General features: G+C 39.1%; 1 protein-coding gene across 8 annotated transcripts in view; it reads right to left on the bottom strand.

The window, feature by feature from the left end:
• Positions 1-21,006, bottom strand: part of FIRRM (FIGNL1 interacting regulator of recombination and mitosis) — a 158,587-nt gene that overhangs the window by 35,105 nt on the left and 102,476 nt on the right. For all 8 annotated transcript variants that reach the window (XR_010340471.1, XR_010340468.1, XR_010340469.1 and 5 more), the window contains 5 exons: positions 20,558-20,744; positions 19,687-19,769; positions 18,969-19,020; positions 10,973-11,062; positions 5,629-5,814 (listed from right to left, as the gene is read on the bottom strand). Coding sequence is in view for 1 of the 8 variants with exons in the window: in XM_064370770.1 (XP_064226840.1) it covers positions 5,629-5,814; positions 10,973-11,062; positions 18,969-19,020; positions 19,687-19,769; positions 20,558-20,744 (598 nt within the window). In the remaining 7 variants the exon portion in view is untranslated. The remainder of the gene's footprint in view (positions 1-5,628; positions 5,815-10,972; positions 11,063-18,968; positions 19,021-19,686; positions 19,770-20,557; positions 20,745-21,006) is intronic.

Here is a 21,006-nt window from a genome sequence, read left to right as displayed (position 1 = left end):
AAATTGACCACATAATCGGAAGTAAATCACTCCTGAGCAAACGCAAAAGAACGGAAATCATAACAAACAGTATCTCAGACCACAGTGCAATCACATTAGAATTCAGGATTAAGAAACTAACTCAGAACCACACAACTTAATGGAAACTAAACAACTGCCTCCTGAATGTAGACTGGATAAACAATGAAATGAAGGCAGAAATAAAGACGTTCTTCAAAACCAATGAGAAGGAAGACATAACATACCAGAATCTATGGGACATATTTAAAGCCATGTTTACATGGAAATTTATAGCAATAAATACCCACCACAGAAGCGAGGAAAGATCTAAAATCGACACCCTATCGTCACAATTGAAAGAGCTAGAAGAGCAAGATCATAAAAACTCAAAAGCTAGCAGAAGACAATAATTAAGATCAGAGCAGAACTAAAGGAGATAGACACACAAAAAACCCTTCAAAAAAAAATCAGTAAATCCAGGAGCTGGTTTTTTGAAAAGATCAACAAAATAGGTTGCTAGCTAGATTCATAAAAAAGATGAGAAGAATCAAACAGATGCGATAAAAAATGATAAAGGGAATATCACCACTGATTCCACAGAAATACAAACTACCATTAGAGATTACTACATAGTCTAGTAAACCTGGAAGAAATGGATAAATTTCTGGACACTTGCACCCTCCCAAGCCTAAACCAAGAAGTTGAAACGTTGAACAGACCAATAAAAAGGGCTGAAGTTGAGGCAGCAATTAATAGCCTACCAACCAAAAAAGCCCAGGTCCAAATGGGTTCACAGCTGAATTCTACCAGACGTACAAAGAGGAGCTGGTACCACTCCTTCTGAAACTATTCCAAATAATACAAAAAGAGGGAATCCTTCCTAAATCATTTTATGAGACCAACATCATCCTGATACCAAAACCCAGCAGAGACTCAACAAAAAAAGAAAACCTCAGGCCAATATCCAGGACGAACATAGATGCAAAAATCTTCAATAAAATACTGGCAAGCCGATTGCAACACCGTATCAAAAAACTTATCCATCATGATCAAGTAGGTTTCATCCCAGGGATGCAAGGCTGGTTCAACAGACGCGCGTGTATAAACATAATCCACAACATAAACAGAACCAAAGACAAAAACCACATGATTATCTCAATTGATGCAGAGAAGGCCTTTGACAAAATTCAACAGCCCTTTATGCTAAAAACTCCCAAGAAACTAGGTATTGATGGAACATATCTCAAAATAATAAAAGCTATTTATGACAAACCCACAGTTTTCGCCCATATTGAATGGGCAAAAACTGGAAGCATTCCGTTTGAAATGTGGCACTAGACAAGGACGCCCTCTCTCACCACTTCTATTCAATATAGTATTGGAAGTTCTAGCCAGAGCAATCAGGCAAAAAATAGAAATAAGAGTATTCAATTAGGAAAGGAGGAAGTCAAATTGTCTCTATTTGCAGACGACATGATTGTATATTTAGAAGATGCCATCGTCTCAGCCCAAAATCTCCTGAAACTGATTAGCAACTTCAGCAAAGCCTCTGGATATAAAATCCATGTGCAGAAATCACAAGAATTTCTGTACATCAATAACAGACTAACAGAGAGCCAAATCATGAGCAAACTTCCATTCACAATTGCTACAAAGAGAATAAAATACCTAGGAATACAACTAACAAAGGATGTAAAGGACCTCTTCAAGGAGAACTACAAACCACTGCTCAAGGAAATAAGAGAGGACACAAACAGATGGAAAAACATTCCATGCTCATGGTTAGAAAGACTCAATATCGTGAAAATGGCCATACTGCCCAAAGCAATTTATAGATTCAACACTATACCCATCAAGCTACCAATGACCTTATTCACAGAACTGGAAAAAACCAACTTAAACTTTGTATGGGATCAAAACCAAGAGCCCGCATAGCCAAGACAATCCTAAGCAAAAAGAGCAAAGCTGGAGGCAACATGCTACCTAACGTCAAACTGTACTACAAGGCTATAGTAATGAAAACAGCATAGTACTGGTACCAAAACAGAGATATAAACCAATGGAACAGAACAGAGGCCTCGGAAGCAACACCACACATCTACAGCCATCTGATCTTTGACAAACCTGACAAAAACAAGCAATGGGGAAAGGATTCCCTGTTCAATAAATGATGTTGGAAAAACTGGCTAGCCATGTGCAGAAAGCAGAAACTGGACCCCTTCCTGACACCTTACACTAAAATTAACTCCAGATGGATTAAAGACTTAAACATAAGACCTAACACCATAAAAACTCTAGGAAAAAGCCTAGGCAAAACCATTCAGGACATAGGCATAGGCAAGGACTTCATGACTAAAACACCAAAACCAATGGCAACAAAAGCCAAAATAGACAAATGGGACCTAATTAAACTCCAGAGCTTCTGTACAGCAAAAGAAACAAACATTAGAGCAAAGCAGCAATCAACAGAATGGGAAAAGATATTTGCAATCTACCTATCTGACAAAGAGCTAATATCCAGAAGCTACAAAGAACTAAAGCAGATTTACAAGAAAAAAACACACAAACCCATTCAAAAGTGGGCGAAGGATATGAACAGACACTTTTCAAAAGAAGACATATATGAGGCCAACAAACATATAAAACAATGCTCATCATCACTGGTCATTAGACAAATGCAAATCAAAACCACATTGAGATACCATCTCATGCCAGTTAGAATGGGGATCATTAAAAAATCTGGAGCAAGAGATGCTGGAGAGGATGTGGAGAAACAGGAACACTTTTACACTGCTGGCGTGAGTGTAAATTAGTTTAACCATTGTGGAAGACAGTGTGGCGATTCCTCAAGGATCTAGAAATAGAAATACCATTTGACCCAGCAATCCCATTACTGGGTATATACCCAAAGGATTATAAATCATTCTATTATAAAGACACATGCACACCTATGTGCACTGCAGCACAGTTTACAATAGCAAAGACCTAGAACCAACCCACATGCCCACGGATGACAGACTGGACAAGGAAAATGTGGCACATATACACCATGGAATACGATGCTGCCATAAAAAACCATGAGTCATGTCCTTTGTAGGGACATGGATGAAATCTGGAAACCATCATTCTCAGCAAACTGATAAAAGAACAGGAAATCAAACACCACATGTTCTCACTCATAGGTAGGTGTTGAATAATGAGAACACATGGACACAGGGAAGGCAGCATCACACACTGGGGTCTGTTAGTGGGACTAGAGAAGGGACAGCAGGGGATGGGGAGGCTGGGAGAGATTAACATGGGAAGAAATGCCAGATATAGGTGATGGGGGGATGGAGGCAGCAAACCACCTTGCCATGTATGTACCTATGCAATAGTCCTGCATGATCTGCACATATACCCCAGAATCTAAAGCACCAAAAAAAAAAAAAACATAAAACCAAATACCACATGTTCTCACTTGTGAGAGCTAAACACTGAGCACTCATGGACATAAAGATGGCAACAATAAACACTGGAGACTACTAGTAAGGGGAGGGAAGAGAGAGGGTAAGGGTTGATAAACTGCTGGGTAGTATGCTAGGTACCTAGGTGATGAAATAATTCATACACCAATCCTCAGCATCACACAATAAAACCAGGTAAAAAACCTGCGTAAGTATCCCCTGAATCTAAAATAAAAGTGGAGGCCGGGTATGGTGGCTCATGCCTGTAATCTCAGCACTTTGCGAGGCCGATGCAGGCAGATCACCTGAGGTCAGGAGTTCGAGACCAGCTTGGTCAACATGGAGAAACCCTGTCTTTACTAAAAATACAAAAATTAGCCAGGCGTGGTGATGGGCGCCTGTAATCACAGCTACTCAGGAGGCTGAGGCAGGACAATCACTTGAGCCCAGGAGGAAGAGGTTGCAGTGAGCCAGGATCATGCCACTGCACTCTAGCCTGGCAACAAAGCAAGATTTCATCTCAAAATATAAAATAAAAGTTAAAAAAAAATTAAAATAAAAAAATGTTGAACAATCTGCAGGACTAAAAAGCTGTGGTAGTAGTTCAAAAGTTTATTTATGGTGCTTTTATTTTACCTAATACAAAACAAAACATCTTTTGTCCTTACCATAAATATTGGTACACATTAAATGCAAAACTTGGACAAATTTAACCCATTCCTACCTAGGTATGTAATAGTTTTTTCTAAAATAAAGTCACATGAAAACATTCCCTTTGGAAAAGGCTGAGTGTGGTGGCTCATGCCTGTAATCTCAGCACTTTGGGAGGCCAAGGCAGGTGGATCACCTGAGGTCAGGAGTTTGAGACCAGCCTGGCCAACATGGTGAAATTCCGTCTCTACTAAAAATACAAAAAATTAGCTGGGCATGATAGTGGGCATCTGTAATCCTAGCTACTCAGGAGGCTGAGGCAGGAGAATCACTTGAATCCAGGAGGCGGAGGTTGCACTTTGCCAAGATCATGCCATTGCACTCCAGCCTGGGCAATGAGAACAAAAGTTTGTCTCAAAAAAAAAAAAGAAAAAAAAAACAATTATAATAATTATGATCAAGTCCCATTACATATAACAGTATCAGAACATTTGTACTCAGTTTGGAAACATATGCCCTCAGAAAACCTGACCTCCTAATTTAGAATTGCAAATAGACCTCTGATCCTTTGAATGCCCTATCTTTATCCTTGCTTTTCTCAACATAAAATTGGCACTTATTTTACTGTCCACTGCTAAGCTCAAACGGGAGTCTATGAGAGCAGAAATTTTTGGTTCCTGATGTATCCCCAATGCCTAGACCAAAGTGGCACATAAAAGTACTCCTGGGAGGCCGAGGCGGGTGGATCACGAGGTCAAGAGATCGAGACCATCCTGGTCAACATTGTGAAACCCCGTCTCTACTAATACAAAAAAATTAGCTGGGCATGGTGGCGCGTGCCTGTAATCCCAGCTACTCAGGAGGCTGAGGCAGGAGAATTGCCTGAACCCAGGAGGCGGAGGTTGCGGTGAGCCGAGATCGCGCCATTGCACTCCAGCCTGGGTAACAAGAGCGAAACTCCGTCTCAAAAAAAAAAAAAAAAAAGTACTCCAAATATATTTGTTGAATGAATGAATGAGCAAATGAACACTAAACAGGAAAATTCAACTACATGTACTATATCCGGTCAATTTTTTAAAATCTCCGATTTCCTACTTCTTATAGTCCATAAGTCTCTTTTTATTATTTCATTATTTTATGAGGGAATATTCTATGTAAAAGGTACATAAAGGTTCAGAGTAGGTTCGCATAAAATGGGGGTGTATTTTGTCAAATGGAAGAATTACATCTGCCTAATCCAGAGATACATCAGCAAAAATACGTAAGTGTTCCACAGTATGTTTGATCATGTTGTCTCAACATGTTTTAAGCAACACAGGAAACGACCCCCCAATACATCAATTAAGGTAACAGTTTCTCGTAGATTCTTTTACAATGTAGAAATCTGAAAATCTTACCAGGCTCTAACAGAAAATCTTACTAGATTTAACAGAGACTGTGTGTATCTTATTAACAACCTATCCCCAGTACCTAAATAATGCTCAATAAACAGCTGCTGAATGAATAAAATCAATCAAAATTACTACTTTACCAGAGATTCCAGTTCTCCCAAAGTATGGCTACTGCTCAGCCATTTCCTGCATTCCGCAGTGCCTACTGTGGTGACGTCATGGACACTTTGTTTCCTAAGTTCAGCAGGTAATGCCTGGAAGGAAATATGCTGCCACAGAGGCAGATTTTCTGCTTCTTTTGGGGAAAATCTCTGGATGAACTCCAGCTGAAATAAATTGTTAAAGAAAGAAGAGTAACATGAGACAGTTAGAAGAATGGATACACAAAAGCTAAGTGTTAGTTTCCACATTTAATATTTCAAGAAAGCTTTTTAATGGTATGGTAATATCTAGGTTCCAGACCAAGGTAACATAAATGAACATACATTATTATTGTTGGTGATGCTGCGCTGGTTTCCAAAACAAAAACACAGTTTAAGTGGAGCACAATATAAATGCACTAACACATATTAAATAATGTTATTTTATATATAAATAATGTAAAATACATTATTTATAATAATAATGTATTTTATTCTTAGTTATGTCAGATACCTTATCATGCTCCTACTTACCAATAAGTCTTATTTTCCTATATACTCAATCATGTTGTGCAGTTAAGTCAAAAGTAGTATTCCAAATATACAAACTGGATTGATTTAGTCAGCCTTCATAGCTTACTATTATCTCACTAGATAATAGTAGAGCACTTACAGAACCAAAGATTCAGCTTTCAAATCAGTTAGCTGGTTCTGCCCTACTTGAAATAACATACTAAATCAGTTTCACAAAGGTAAGCCACAAATCAAAGAGTGTGGTTGGCAAATCCATTCTACCACTGAAATAACAATTCAAAGTGCTTACTAGGTTAACAGAAAAGTACTGTTTTGTTAAAATGCTGATGTTACAGACTAGACAAAAATGGAACACAAAAGTTCTAAGAAACAGTTTAAATGTTGAATTGGTTTTTGGCAGAAAATGGTAAAACCAATGGTGCATTTGATGATTAAAAAAAGTATAATCCAACTAGAAGGTATATTTGTGTATTTTCTAAGAAGTGGAATAATTCAATTTAAAAATTCAAAATCTACTTGATGAATGAAAACTTTTCCTACACCAAAAACTAAAAACCCACCAAAAAAATATTAAATCTGACAGAGAAACTTTTCTGTCATATACTCTTATCTGTATTTCAATTTCATCTCTTTTGTGAAAAATTTATCTGTCAATGCAAGCAAGAAATCATGTGGCTATCTGCTGTGACAGAAAATACAGCAAGAAAAACAGTTCCCTTGATGAGCTGAGTGTCTATTATAAAAAGCAACTTTATTCATAAAACCTAACTACATCAGGAGAGCCAAGAGAACTGTGCTGACTGGTAAACATCAGTTCAAATGTCACCTTTCTTTATAATAAAGTCCAGTGAATGAGTGACTACTTCCCTTTCCAAAATAGAAACTAAAAAAACTATGTCCTGGACAACATAAAAGGGTAGGTATTGCCAAAATTTGTTACAGAAAGAGTTCAGGATTGTATTCTGAGGTTGAAAACCCTGGTTTCAACACAATTCTAAAGACTTAAAACTGCTATGACAAAATAGTTCATATAAAGTATAAGGGAATAATACACAAAGAATTATGACTTCCCTTCTTAAAACTGGAGACCAAAAATACACTTGTGGGTTTAAAATGTAAATATAGTAATTTTTACTTTACATTAAAAAGGTAGTATAAGCCAGGCATTGTGGCTCATGCCTTTAATCCCAGCGCTTTGGGAGGCTGAGGTGGGTGGATTGCCTAAGGTCAGGAGTTTGAGACCAGCCTGACCAACACGGAGAAACCCCATCTCTACTAAAAATACAAAATTAGCCGGGCGTAGTGGCGCATGCCTGTAATCCCAGCTACTCACTGAGGCAGGAGAATCACTTGAACCCAGGAGGCGGAGGTTGCAGTGAACCGAGATTGTGCCATTGCACTCCAGCCTGAGCAACAAGAGCGAAACTCCGTCTAAAAAAAGAAAAGGTAGTACAACTATCAGTATGCTTAGATAAGGCATATTAAATACTTTTCCCTCAAGTAGGTAACCTCCTTGTATTTTTGCTTTTGTTTATAAAATGCAATACTATTAATAGTTACATACTAAAAGAAATAATGTGATAGTCAATAATTACTCTTTGTATTAAAACAGTAAATGCATTCTAACATCTATTTCTACTAGCGTTTTCTTCCAAATTAGCATCATAGACACCTTCGTTTTTTAAAGTAAATTATCACCATACTGGGATTAACTATTTTCATTTATGTTAAGGCTACATCACTGGTAAAAAAATTTGGGTTCTTATTTTACTATTTAAAAAGACACCATCTTGTATGCAAACAGCTGAATAACTATTTCAAGTTTCACTGCTCACTTCTCCTTTTTTCCCTAATATGCTTTCTTGCCTTTGCATCTCTAGTCCCACCACGCATTCATCCTATAACATGTACCTCAAATGCCATCAACTCCAACAGCCTCTCCTATTCCTACCTGTACCCACACTGCACCTCTTCAGAAATAACTGTCTCAGCTATGAACACCCAACAATATTTGATCTGTGCCTCGGTTTTGGCATCTATCACCTACAACTCTTTAATATGAGTATCTTTATAAATGTATAATTTCTACTAGATTTTATGTTCCTTGAGATATGATGAGATAGTGCAGTGGTTTCCAAGCTGTTTTTAAAAAATAAGACAGTCTTATTATGTTGTCCAGGCTTATTATGTTTAGGCTAAATAAAATGATCCTCCGATCCTCCTGCCTCAGGATGCCAGATCAGCAAGGAACTTCTTTTAATTTCCTTGAGCTACTGTTTCTTTATCTGTTAAACGGACACAATATTATCTATCCCACGAGGCTGCTGTAAGGACTAAATGAATTAAAGTGTCTGGCCCATATTACGGTCTCAAAAATATTATTTCCCTTCTTCCTTCCTTAGAGAGAAAGGATAACTTAAGGGGGAAAAAAAGAGCCAAGCAGGAGAAGAGAACTAACATTTGTTAAATGGTCATTTCACGCCATATGTATATATATATATATTTTTTGGAGACAGAGTTTCGCTCGTTACCCAGGCTGCAGTGCAATGGCGCCATCTCGGCTCACCGCAACCTCTGCCTCCTGGGTTCAGGCAATTCTCCTGCCTCAGCCACCTGAGTAGTTGGGATTACAGGCACGCGCCCCCATGCCCAGCTAATTTTTTGTATTTTTAGTAGAGACGGGGTTTCACCATGTTGACCAGGATGGTCTCGATCTCTTGACCTCGTGATCCACCCGCCTCGGCCTCCCAAAGTGCTGGGATTACAGGCATAAGCCACCGTGCCCGGCCCATATGTATATTTTATATCTTATCAAGTTTAACTGCCATATGAGTAGTAGTATCTATCTAAATTTTATAATTAACTCTCCCAAGGACTCTCAGAATAGGTATTCAAATTCAGGTTTGTTTCTCAAATTTTATCACAATAATTTGTTCATAAAGAAAATCTGTATTTGATAACTGAACAGATAAATTAAACGTAACCCCTCATTTACCTATAATTTACATATCTGATAGCCTGCATTATTTGGAAAAATTTAGAAAACTGAGTAAGAGATCTCTAGGGATAGACTATAATTTATCTAATTTGGAACACTGCTTCTAGACCTCAGAGCTAATTCATTCTGAGTTATATTATTTTAAAAGTTAAAATTTCACAACCACCTTGGGAAAATAATTTTATTCCTGTTGTATAAATAAGAAAATTGAGGTTAAAAGGAAAGTGACGGCTGAGCTCAATGGCTCATACTTCTAATCCCAGCACTTTGGGAGACTGAGGTAAGAGGATCGTTTGAGCTTAAGTTTGAGACCAGCCTGGGCAACAAAGTGAGACCTCATCTCTATTTAACAGAAAAACAAAAAAGGGACTTTCTTAAAGTCTCATGACATGTAACTCTTTCCCTCCCAGTCCCACTTCTTCTAAGAGATCTAGGGTAGACAATTCTTTTGGAAGAAAGCAAGCTTCCCATGCTCTTAGAGGGCGAATAGGTGAGGATACCTTTAAGAAAAAGAAGGCTATGAGGTAGGTGTAGTTCCTCCGGTTCCTGGCCAACCACTCTAGGGTAGGAACAGACTTGGACTTGGGGCAAAAATCCTAGTCAGAAATAACTCCTAGCATTTATTGAGCACCCTCTTAAAGCTAGTACTATGCTGTTTTGCATGTATTATTTCCAAGTATTTACAAACTTTTCCAAAATAATTATACATATCTTCTACTTTGCAGACAAGAAAGCTGAAGTTCAGAAAGGATGACTTGCCCAAGGTCACAGTACGCCAGGATTCAAACCAAGGACCATAGGACCTTAAAGTCTAATCCTCTTCACTAACCTAGTGGTTCCCAAGCTTAGATCCAGGTCTGACTCATGTAGGAACTTAATGACAGTACCAACAAAAACAAATTATTGAGCCTTACTTCATACCCATGCCTCCATACCCACCCATCTGCAGATTAGAAACCAGGAACCTGTAGTTTTAAAAGAGCTCCTACGAGAGTTTCAATATGACCAGTCTGACAGACTGCACTAGGCCATACAGGTTTATGTAAGTAGAGAATCTCTTCTATCATGGCAAAACTTGTTTTCCTCACAAAAGCAAACAACTAAGGCCTCAGTCACAAATCGTACTTGCAATTTCCCCCTGTAAGTTCAACTTACTCACTTTGAAAATATGAGACATCATTAAGAGCAAAAATAATATTCTAGCTCTTCAAAATAAAAGGGGTAGGGGATATAGAACCATTCAATTTCATGTATCTCAAATATATATGAAAAACAAGGGGAAAGATCGATTTCAGGAAGATGGAATTAGAATAACTATAACTTGAAGCAAGGACATCAAAATCTATACCCAGCTGAAAACAAGCAATTACCATGTCAAAAATTTATGCTTAGATCACACAACATAAAATAAATGGAGGTGAGGCCAGGCACAGGGGCTCACGCCTGCAACCTCAGCACTTTGGAAGGCAGAGGTGGGAGGACCACTTGAGCCCAGGAGTTTGAGAGTAGCCTAGGCAACAGAGTGAGACCCAGCGTCTACAAAAAATTTCTTTTTTATTAGGCAGGAGTAGTGGTGTGTGCCTGTAGTCCCAGCTACTCAGGAGACTGAGGCGGGAGGATTGCTTGAGCCTGGGAAGTTGAGGCTGCAGTGAGCTATGATTGAGCCACTGCACTCCAGCCTGGGTGACAAAGCGAGACTCTGTCTCAAAAAAATAAAATAAATTTTTAAAAATGGAAAAAGGCCATCAAAGGAGTCTGAATCCAATTCTGAGCAGCTTCATAGACAGTGACAAAGATGATATCCTTCCTTGCCTGATGGAGTGGGGCCATGAAGAAAAAGAGACGCTTCAACAGTATTGATAGGTTGATGAGTTGATAACATTCTCCAGGGCATGATTTTATCTGGAAAAAAATATGACAGAGAGAGAGAGAGAGAGAGAGAGAGAGAGAGAGAGAGAGAGAGAGAGAGAGAGAGAGAGAGAGAGAGAGAGAGAGAAGATACTGATTAATTTAGAATCAGAATTTTTACAAAAAGAATATGCCAACATATTAATAGCAGCTCTTTCTAGGGGAGAAGATTATAGGTAATACTGACTTTTAATTTGGGGCTTTTATTTAATTTTTATCTTCAATGAATCTAAATTACTTTTAGAATGAGACTGAAATTTTGACATATTTAAAAATAACACTATAATTTCGATTTCTAATTATCATTTTGATGATAACTTGGTATGTCAGTCCTACTCAAAGACAATTCATGGAACTTTTTAAGATCTAACTACAATAATAGAGAGGTAGATAAAACTCTACAAGACAGAAGGTTCATTAAAACACTTTATAGGTGCTGGTTGTGGTGGTTCACAACTGTAATCCCAGCACTCTGGGGACCAAGGTGGGAGGACAGCTTAAGCCCAGCAGTTTGAGACTAGCCTGGGCAACACAACAAGAACCCCATATTCACAAAAATGTTTTAAAAATTAGCTGGGCATAGTGGTGCATGCCTGTAGTCCCAGATACTCAGGAGGCTGAGGCAGGAGGACCATTTGCACCCAGAAGTTTGAGGCTGTAGTAAACTATGATCGCATGCTATTGAATTCCAGCCCGGGTGACAGAAGGAGACCCTGTCTCTAAGAAAAAAACCACCACCGAGATTGATACAAGATGGACGATTAGGAGGAAGTCGGGATTGCAGCTCCGAGAGAAGGCGCAGAGGGTGAGTGGACGCTGCATTTCCAGACGTATTTTTACTGCCCACAGACCAGGAGATTCACAGGAGAAGAAGTCCCACGGGTCGCCAGCACCGCTGGTCTGACCGGCGTGGCCGCTCGGCCTATGCCCTCGGGCGGGGGGCAGTGGCTCGTTGAGCAGAGTGAGAAAGACTGAGTCCCCTCTGAGCCAGCAAGGGGAGCTGAAGCAGGAAGTCAAGCCAGGAGATTCCTGGGCAAGGGCGCACCACGCATCTCAGAGCCGCTGCTTCGGCTGACACAGTGGCTCACAGGGCAGCAGATTTTTACTGCCCACGGACCAGGAGATTCACAGATGGAGGAGCTCCACGGGTTGCCAGCGCCGCTGGTTGGAACGGAGTGGCCACTCGGCAAACACCTGGGGCAGGGGACAGCAGCTCCTTGTGCAGAGTGAACAAGACTGGGTCCCCTCTGGGCCAGCAGGGAGTCAAGCCAAGAGATTCCCGGGCAAAGAGGGCGCCACAGGAAGCACGGCTGAACCCCGGACGGTCCAGCTCAGTGGGGGAGGGGCATCCCCCACCGGGAAACACCCTGCAGTTCCCAGGGCAATTTGCCGTAACCAAGGTAACCCGCCACTACAGAGATTCCGTCACTACAGGGGCGGGCCAACATAGCGGAAGCAGTTCTAACTACACCCATATAAACAGGACTGCAGGGAAGTTCACACGGAAGCTGGGCGGAGCCCACAGCAGCTCAGCGAAGCCTCTGCAGACTGAGTGTGACTAGGCTGCCACCTTGTGGGCAGGGAAAATGATAGTAAGACAGCGGGAAATCATAAAGCCCTAACTCCCTGGGACAGAACACCTGGGGGGAAGAAAAGGGGGCTTATGAGTTCAGCTGCTGCAGACTTAAAATTACCAAAACCAGACAGACAGCAACTACAAAGTCGATAGGTGGATAAATCCACAAAGATGGGAAGAAACCAGCGCAAAAAGGATGAAAACACCCAAAACCAGAACACCTCTCCTCCTACAAGGGAGCACAACTCCTCACCAGCAAGGGAACAAGACTGGATGGAGAATGAGTGTGATGAAATGACAGAATCTGCTTTCAGAAAATGGATAACAAGAAACTTCCGTGAGCTAAAAGAACATGTTCTAACCCAATGCAAAGAAACCAAGAACCTTGAAAAAAGACTTAACGAAATGCTAATGAGAATGGACAACTTAGAGAGGAATATGAGTGAATTGATGGAGCTGAAAAACACAACATGAGAACTTCGCGAAGCATGCACAAGTTTCAACAGCCGAATTGACCAAGCAGAAGAAAGGATATCAGAGGTCGAAGATCAACTCAATGAAATAAAACGAGAAGGCAAGATTAGAGAAAACAGGGTAAAAAGGAATGAACAAAGTCAACAAGAATTATGGGACTATGTGAAAAGACCTAATCTACGTTTGATAGGTGTACCTGAATGTGACGAAGAGAATGCATCCAAGCTGGAAAATACTCTTTAGGATATTATCCAGGAAAACTTCCCCAACCTAGCAAGGCAGGCCAATATTCAAGTCCAGGAAATACAGAGACCACCACAAAGATATTCCTCTAGAAGAGCAACCCCAAGGCACATAATCATCAGATTCACCAGGGTCGAAATGAAGGAGAAAATACTAAGGGCAGCTAGAGAGAAAGGTCGGGTTACCCATAAAGGGAAGCCCATCAGACTCACAGCAGATCTCTCAGCAGAAACCCTACAGGCCAGAAGAGAGTGGGGGCCGATATTCAACATCCTTAAAGAAAAGAACTTTCAACCCAGAATTTCATATCCAGCCAAACTAAGCTTCATAAGTGAAGGAAAAATAAAATCCTTTGAGAACAAGCAAGTACTCAGAGATTTCATCACCACCAGACCAGCTTTACAAGAGCTCCTGCAGGAGGCACTACACATAGAAAAGAACAACCAGTACCAGCCACTCCAAAAACACACAAAATGGTAAAGAGCATCAACACAATGAAGAATCTGCAGCAACCAATGGGAAAAACAGCCAGCTAGCATCAAAATGACAGGATCGAATTCACACTTAACAATATTAACCCTAAGTGTAAACGGACTAAATACCCCAATCAAAAGACACAGATTGGCAAATTGGATAAAAAGTCAAAACCCATCAGTGTGCTGTATCCAGGAAACCCACCTCACATGCAAGGATACACAAAGGCTCAAAATAAAGGGATGGAGGAAGATTTACCAAGCAAATGGAGAGCAAAAAAAAGCAGGAGTTGCAATTCTCATCTCTGATAAAATAGACTTTAAAGCAACAAAGATCAAAAGAGACAAAGAAGGACATTACATAATGGTAAAAGGATCAATGCAACAAGAAGAGCTAACGATCCTAAATATATATGCACCTAATACAGGAGCACCCAGACACATAAGACAAGTTCTTAAAGACTTACAAAGAGACCTAGACTCCCACACAATAATAGTGGGAGACTTCAACACACCATTGTCAATATTAGACAGATCAATGAGACAGAAAATTAACAAGGATATCCAGGATTTGAACTCAGACCTGGAACAAGCAAGCCTAATAGACATATACAGAACTCTCCACCCCAAATCCACAGAATATACATTCTTCTCAGCACCACATCACACCTACTCTAAAATTGACCACATAATTGGAAGTAAATCACTCCTCAGCAAATGGAAAAGAACGGAAACCATAACAAACAGTCTCTTAGACCACAGTGCAATCAAGTTAGAACTCAGAATTCAGAAGCCAACCCAGAACTGCACAGCCTCATGGAAAATGAACAACTTTCTCCTGAATGTTGACTGGATAAACAATGAAATGAAGGCAGAAATAAAGACGTTCTTCGAAACCAACGAGAACGAAGACACCACATACCAGAATCTCTGGGACACATTTAAAGCAGTCTCTAGAGGAAAATATATAGCAATAAGTGCACACATGAGAAGAAAGGAGAGATCTAAAATTGACACCCTATCGTCAAAATTGAAAGAGCTAGAGGAGCAAGATCAAAAAAACTCAAAACCTAGCAGAAGACAAGAAATAACTAAGATCAAAGCAGAATTGAAGGAGATAGAGACACGAAAAACCCTACAAAAAAATCAATAAATCCAGGAGCTGGTTTTTTGAAAAGATCAACAAAATAGACAGACCACTATCCAGACTAATAAAAAAGAAAAGAGAGAATAACCAAATAGATGCAATAAAAAATGATAATGGGGATATCACCACAGATGCCACAGAAATTCAAACCATCATCAGAGATTATTACAAACAACTCTATGCACATAAACTAGAAAACCTGAAAGAAATGGATAAATTCCTGGACAGTTGCCTCCTCCCAAGCCTAAACCAGGAAGAAGTCGAAACCCTGAATAGACCAATAACAAGGTCTGAAGTCGAGGCAGCAATTAAGAGCCTACCACCCAAAAAAAGCCCAGGTCCAGATGGGTTCACAGCCGAATTCTACCAGACATACAAAGAGGAACTGGCACCATTCCTACTGAAACTATTCCAAATAATCCAAAAAGAGGGAATCCTACCCAGATCATTTTATGAGACCAACATCATCCTAATACCAAAACCTGGCAGAGACTCAACAAGAAAAGAAAACTACAGGCCAATATCCATGATGAACATAGATGCAAAAATCTTCAATAAAATACTGGCAAGCCGATTGCAACAGCACATCAAAAAGCTTATCCACCATGATCAAGTAGGATTCATCCCGGGGATGCAAGGCTGGTTCAATATACGCAAGTCTATAAATGTAATTCACCACATAAACAGAACCAAAGACAAAAACCACATGATTATCTCAATTGATGCAGAGAAGGCCTTCGACAAAATTCAACAGCCCTTTATGCTAAAAACTCTCAATAAACTAGGTATAAACGGGACGTATCTCAAAATAATAAAAGCTATTTATGACAAACCGACAGCCAATATCATACTGAATGGGCAAAAACTGGAAGCATTCCCTTTGAAATCAGGCACTAGACAAGAATGCCCTCTCTCACCACTCCTATTCAATATAGTACTGGAAGTTCTAGCCAGAGCAATCAGGCAAGAAAAAGAAATAAAGGGTATTCAATTAGGAAAGGAGGAAGTCAAATTGTCTCTATTTGCAGACGACATGAGTGTATATCTAGAAGACCCCATCATCTCAGCCCAAAATCTCCAGAAACTGATAAGCAACTTCAGCAAAGTCTGAGGATACAAAATCAATGTGCAAAAATCACAAGTATTCCTATACACCAATAACAGACTTAAAGAGAACCAAATCAAGAACGAACTGCCATTCACAATTGCTACAAAGAGAATAAAATACCTAGGAATACAACTAACAAGGAACGTAAAGGACCTCTTCAAGGAGAACTACAAACCACTGCTCAACAAAATAAGAGAGGACACAAACAGATGGAGAAACATTCCATGTTCATGGTTAGGAAGAATTAATATTGTGAAAATGGCCATACTGCCCAAAGTAATTTACAGATTCAACGCTATCCCCATCAAGCTACCAATGACCTTCTTCACAGAACTGCAAAAAACCACCTTAAACTTCATATGGAACCAAAAGAGAGCCCTCATAGCCAAGTCACTTCTAAGCAAAAAGAACAAAGCGGGAGGCATCACACTACCGGACATCAAACTCTACTACAAGGCTACAGTAATCAAAACAGCATGGTACTGGTACCAAAACAGAGATATAGACCAATGGAACAGAACAGAGGCATCGGAGGCGACACAACATATCTACAACCACCCAATCTTTGACAAACCTGACAAAAACAAGCAATGGGGAAAGGATTCCCTGTTCAATAAATGGTGTTGGGAAAACTGGCTAGCCATATGCAGAAAGCAGAAACTTGACCCCTTCCTGACACCTTACACTAAAATTGACTCCAGATGGATTAAAGACTTAAACATAAGACCTAACACCATAAAAACACTAGAAGGAAACCTAGGCAAAACCATTCAGGACATAGGCATAGGCAAGGACTTTATGACCAAAACACCAAAAGCACTGGCAACAAAAGCCAAAATAGACAAATGGGACCTAATCAAACTCCACAGCTTCTGCACGGCAAAAGAAACAGTCAATAGAGTGAATCGGCAACCAACAGAATGGGAAAAAATTTTTGCAGCCTATCCGTCTGACAAAGGGCTGATATCCAGAATTTACAATGAGCTAAAACAGATTTACAAGAAAAAAACAAACAAGCCCATTCAAAAATGGGCGAAGGATATGAACAGATACTTTACAAAAGAAGACATACATGAGGCCAACAAGCATATGAAAAAATGCTCACCATCACTAGTCATTAGAGAAATGCAAATCAAAACTACATTGAGATACCATCTCACGCCAGTTAGAATGGTGATCATTAAAAAATCTTGAGACAACAGATGCTGGAGAGGATGTGGAGAAATAGGAACACTTTTACACTGTTGGTGGGAGTGTAAACTAGTTCAACCATTGTGGAACACAGTGTGGCGATTCCTCAAGGACCTAGAAATAGAAATTCCATTTGACCCAGCAATCCCATTACTGGGCATATATCCAAAGGATTATAAATCGTTCTACTATAAGGACACATGCACACAAATGTTCATTGCAGCACAGTTTACAATAGCAAAGACCTGGAACCAACCCAAATGCCCATCGATGATAGACTGGACAGGAAAAATGTGGCACATATACACCATGGAATATTATGCAGCCATCAAAAACGATGAGTTTGCGTCCTTTGTAGGGACATGGATGAACCTGGAAACCATCATTCTCAGCAAACTGACACAAGAACACAAAATCAAACACCGCATGTTCTCACTCATAGGAGGGTGTTGAACAACGAGAACACCTGGACACAGGGAGGGGAGCACTATACACTGGGGTCTGTTGGGGGGAGTGGGGGGGACAGTTGGGGAGGGATAGCATGGGGAGAAATGCCAGATATAGGTGAAGGGGAGGAAGGCAGCAAATCACACTGCCACGTATGCACCTATGCAACAACCTTGCATGTTTTTCACATGTACCCCAAAACCTAAAATGCAATTAAAAAAAAATAAAAAAACAAAAAAGAAAAAAACCACCACCAACAAAAAGACTTTATAAACTCAACTGTATCAATTCCTATCATAATGTACTATCATTTCATCCTGAAATCAATTTCTATCATAATGAACTAGAAGAAATCCATTCCTACACCATACTGCACTAAGAAAGCTTTCATTTAAAGGAAACCTGAGACGTAAAACACGCAACATAAAAATCATGCTTTATCCGTTTTGTGAAAGATACGTTAAGGATTTAGGAAGTGGGTAAGTGATAATCCAGACCATCAGCCATGGAGACACAGATGTCAGCTGTTCATGTTATTACATACCTCACTGGATTTGATCTACAAAATCCTTAAAAGGTAAACCAAGAAATATACAATACAATAAGACTATTAGAAAACAAAAAATGTATGACCCACATAAGATCTTAAAGGCCAGGAACAAAAATACATAACAAACAGGTCATAATCATTTTATATGGAACACATCAAACACCTCAGAATTTAAAAGCAAAAAATGTTAATGTTAAAAAGATGAAATCATTAAACCATTTTCTCTCTCGTATCTGATATTCATAAAACATGACTTCTTTTGCCAAAAACATCTACCACTGTCAAACTCAGTTCCTCTTAAATCATCTTGACTTAAAAAAATACAACAAAATCAAGAGTCAACTTGTTTAAGTCATATTAGAGAGACAGAGAAAAAGAGAGACCTCTTGGCCAACAATTATAAGTCACTCTTATTTTCTACTTTGCATTCAATTAACCCAGTCTTTCTTTCCCAGAACAACTACTGAAACTATATAAAATTCTGAGAATAGGAGAGAACATCCCCAGTTTCACAATAACAGTTTTTTAGTACATCCTTCTTAAAAACATCAGCATTAATACAGGACAAAGACTCTCAAAACAATTTTGTTACTGTGTTGTTTCTCTAGTTGATATTCACATTCTTAGATTATCATATCCCCAAAGGAAATTCATAGAAAGTGGGTATTTTAGGCCTTGTAATTCTACGCACCAGTTGAGCCACTAAGGTGACATGGTGTGCACAAAGTTCAGCAGTCCCATATCTGCAACATAAAGAGAAGGCAATTGGGTTTATATAGTTACTCAGAAACACAAGGAGATAAACTTGCATAAAGCACTAAATATTCTGATGAGGACATTAAAAACTACCGCTGCTGGGCGCAGTGGCTCACACCTGTAATCCCAGCACTTCGGGAGGCTGAGGCGGGTGGATCACCTGAGATCAGGAGCTCGAGACCAGCCTGACCAACATGGTGAAACCCCGTCTCTAATAAAAATACAAAAATTAGCTGGATGTGGTGGCAGGCACCTGTAATCCCAGCTTCTCAGGAGGCTGAGGCAGGAGAATTGCTAGAACCTGGGAGGCACAGGTTGCAGTGAGCTGAGATTGTGACATTGTACTCCAGATACAGCGAGAATCTGTCTCAGAAAAAAAACCAAAAAAAAAAAAAACCTGCCATTATTTCCATGACCAAATAATATTACAATATACAAAACTCTCTAAAGAGTACTCATCTATTGGCTTGAACCAAAGAAATGAGAGAACTTATATCCTAATTTAATGCTATAATATGAAATAAAAGTGTTTTGAGAATTATTAAAGGATTACTGAAACACAGTTTTTCTATAAACTTACGATTCTAAAATTATTTACTGTCAGTCACTACTAATAACCAATCCAAAGAAAAAAAAAAGCAAATATGTTGTACCGAGCAAGGAAGCACCATGCATCCATAGCTAACAAAGAGGTGATCATATTAGCACTAAGTACAGCATCCAGCAGAGCAGCATCCTAATCAAAAACAGAAAATTTAAATTATTTAAATACTAAAGGTCACAATAAGTAACAATATTATATTTCTCAAAATAAAACAATAAAGCACTATCAGAATCCAAATAACAGATCCTCAGTGGGAAAGTTCTACTTTCTAGTATCTGAAAGGACACTGCCATTCCCTCAATATTTATTGAGCACCTACTATACATTAAGCACGGTGCTGTGCTATGGAGAGTTCTACATGGTTTTTAACGTGGTAACTTAATCACTAGGATCCATAAAGATTCTCTAAGTAGCCTGAAATATTTAAAATAACATGAATACATATATGCTTATACTCCTCTGCCTTTAACTATTCACATACAATATTTAATACATACTAGATATCTGAAATGCTATTGATCCTGAAATTTCAGATATTACAAGTATCAAATTCCTTAACCTCTTTTTGAATCGAATTCTATTCTTTTAAAAATCTGCATTATGTCTGAGATCTATAGGAAACCTGGTACTACAAGCTATTTACTTTCTTTTGAAACTTACTTAAGTACTACATATTTTTCCTCCTCTCACATTGTCTTTGCATACCTCCCACCAAAATGTTTTCTGAAATGTTTTAGCCAACTATTACATCTAAATGATATAGGAATCTAGGATTATCATTTTCTAGGACACAACTAAGTTTCATTTAAAAGGAATATACGTTAAGTATTCCCACACTTTCTTCTGTATATGAATCATAATTTCAATGCAGAGAAAGCAAAAGTGTAACCTTAGCTTAGCACAGTAAGTAATATGCTTACCAGTTCAGCAAACAGTGAGGGATGAAAGGAAGTAATAAATGTACACAGATGAACACAAACATGCTGATACAAGGTAACAGCCACCTCAGCTTGCCCCTTACTCTTTACTCCCTGTAAATGAACAGGTAGCGAGAGTTCACCAGAACACTGCTCAAAACTGTAGAAAATGGCTTTGAGTAGAGATATCCTGCAGAAAAATTGAGAACATTGAATCCAACATTAATAACATTTACTAATTAGCAAGTATAATAATAACACGTCACATGGAAGATTAAGAAAATGTTTCAAGAGGTATAATCAATAGTTTCCAACATGTGTGAATACGTACACATAAAAGGAAAATATATTCATTGTCAAAGAAATTCCTTAAAGAAGAATTTTCCAGGACATTTTTTTGCAGCATTTACCAACTGTTTATCTTAGTACTGAGTTACACAAAGTTAAAGTTC

Source organism: Aotus nancymaae, unplaced genomic scaffold (assembly GCF_030222135.1).
Source record: "Aotus nancymaae isolate 86718 unplaced genomic scaffold, 86718_ANA_hifiasm-v0.15.2.pri h1tg000108l, whole genome shotgun sequence".
NCBI lineage: Eukaryota > Metazoa > Chordata > Mammalia > Primates > Aotidae > Aotus > Aotus nancymaae.
The sequence above is the reverse complement of the archived record's forward strand: the minus strand, read 5'-3'. Positions and strand labels throughout refer to the sequence as shown.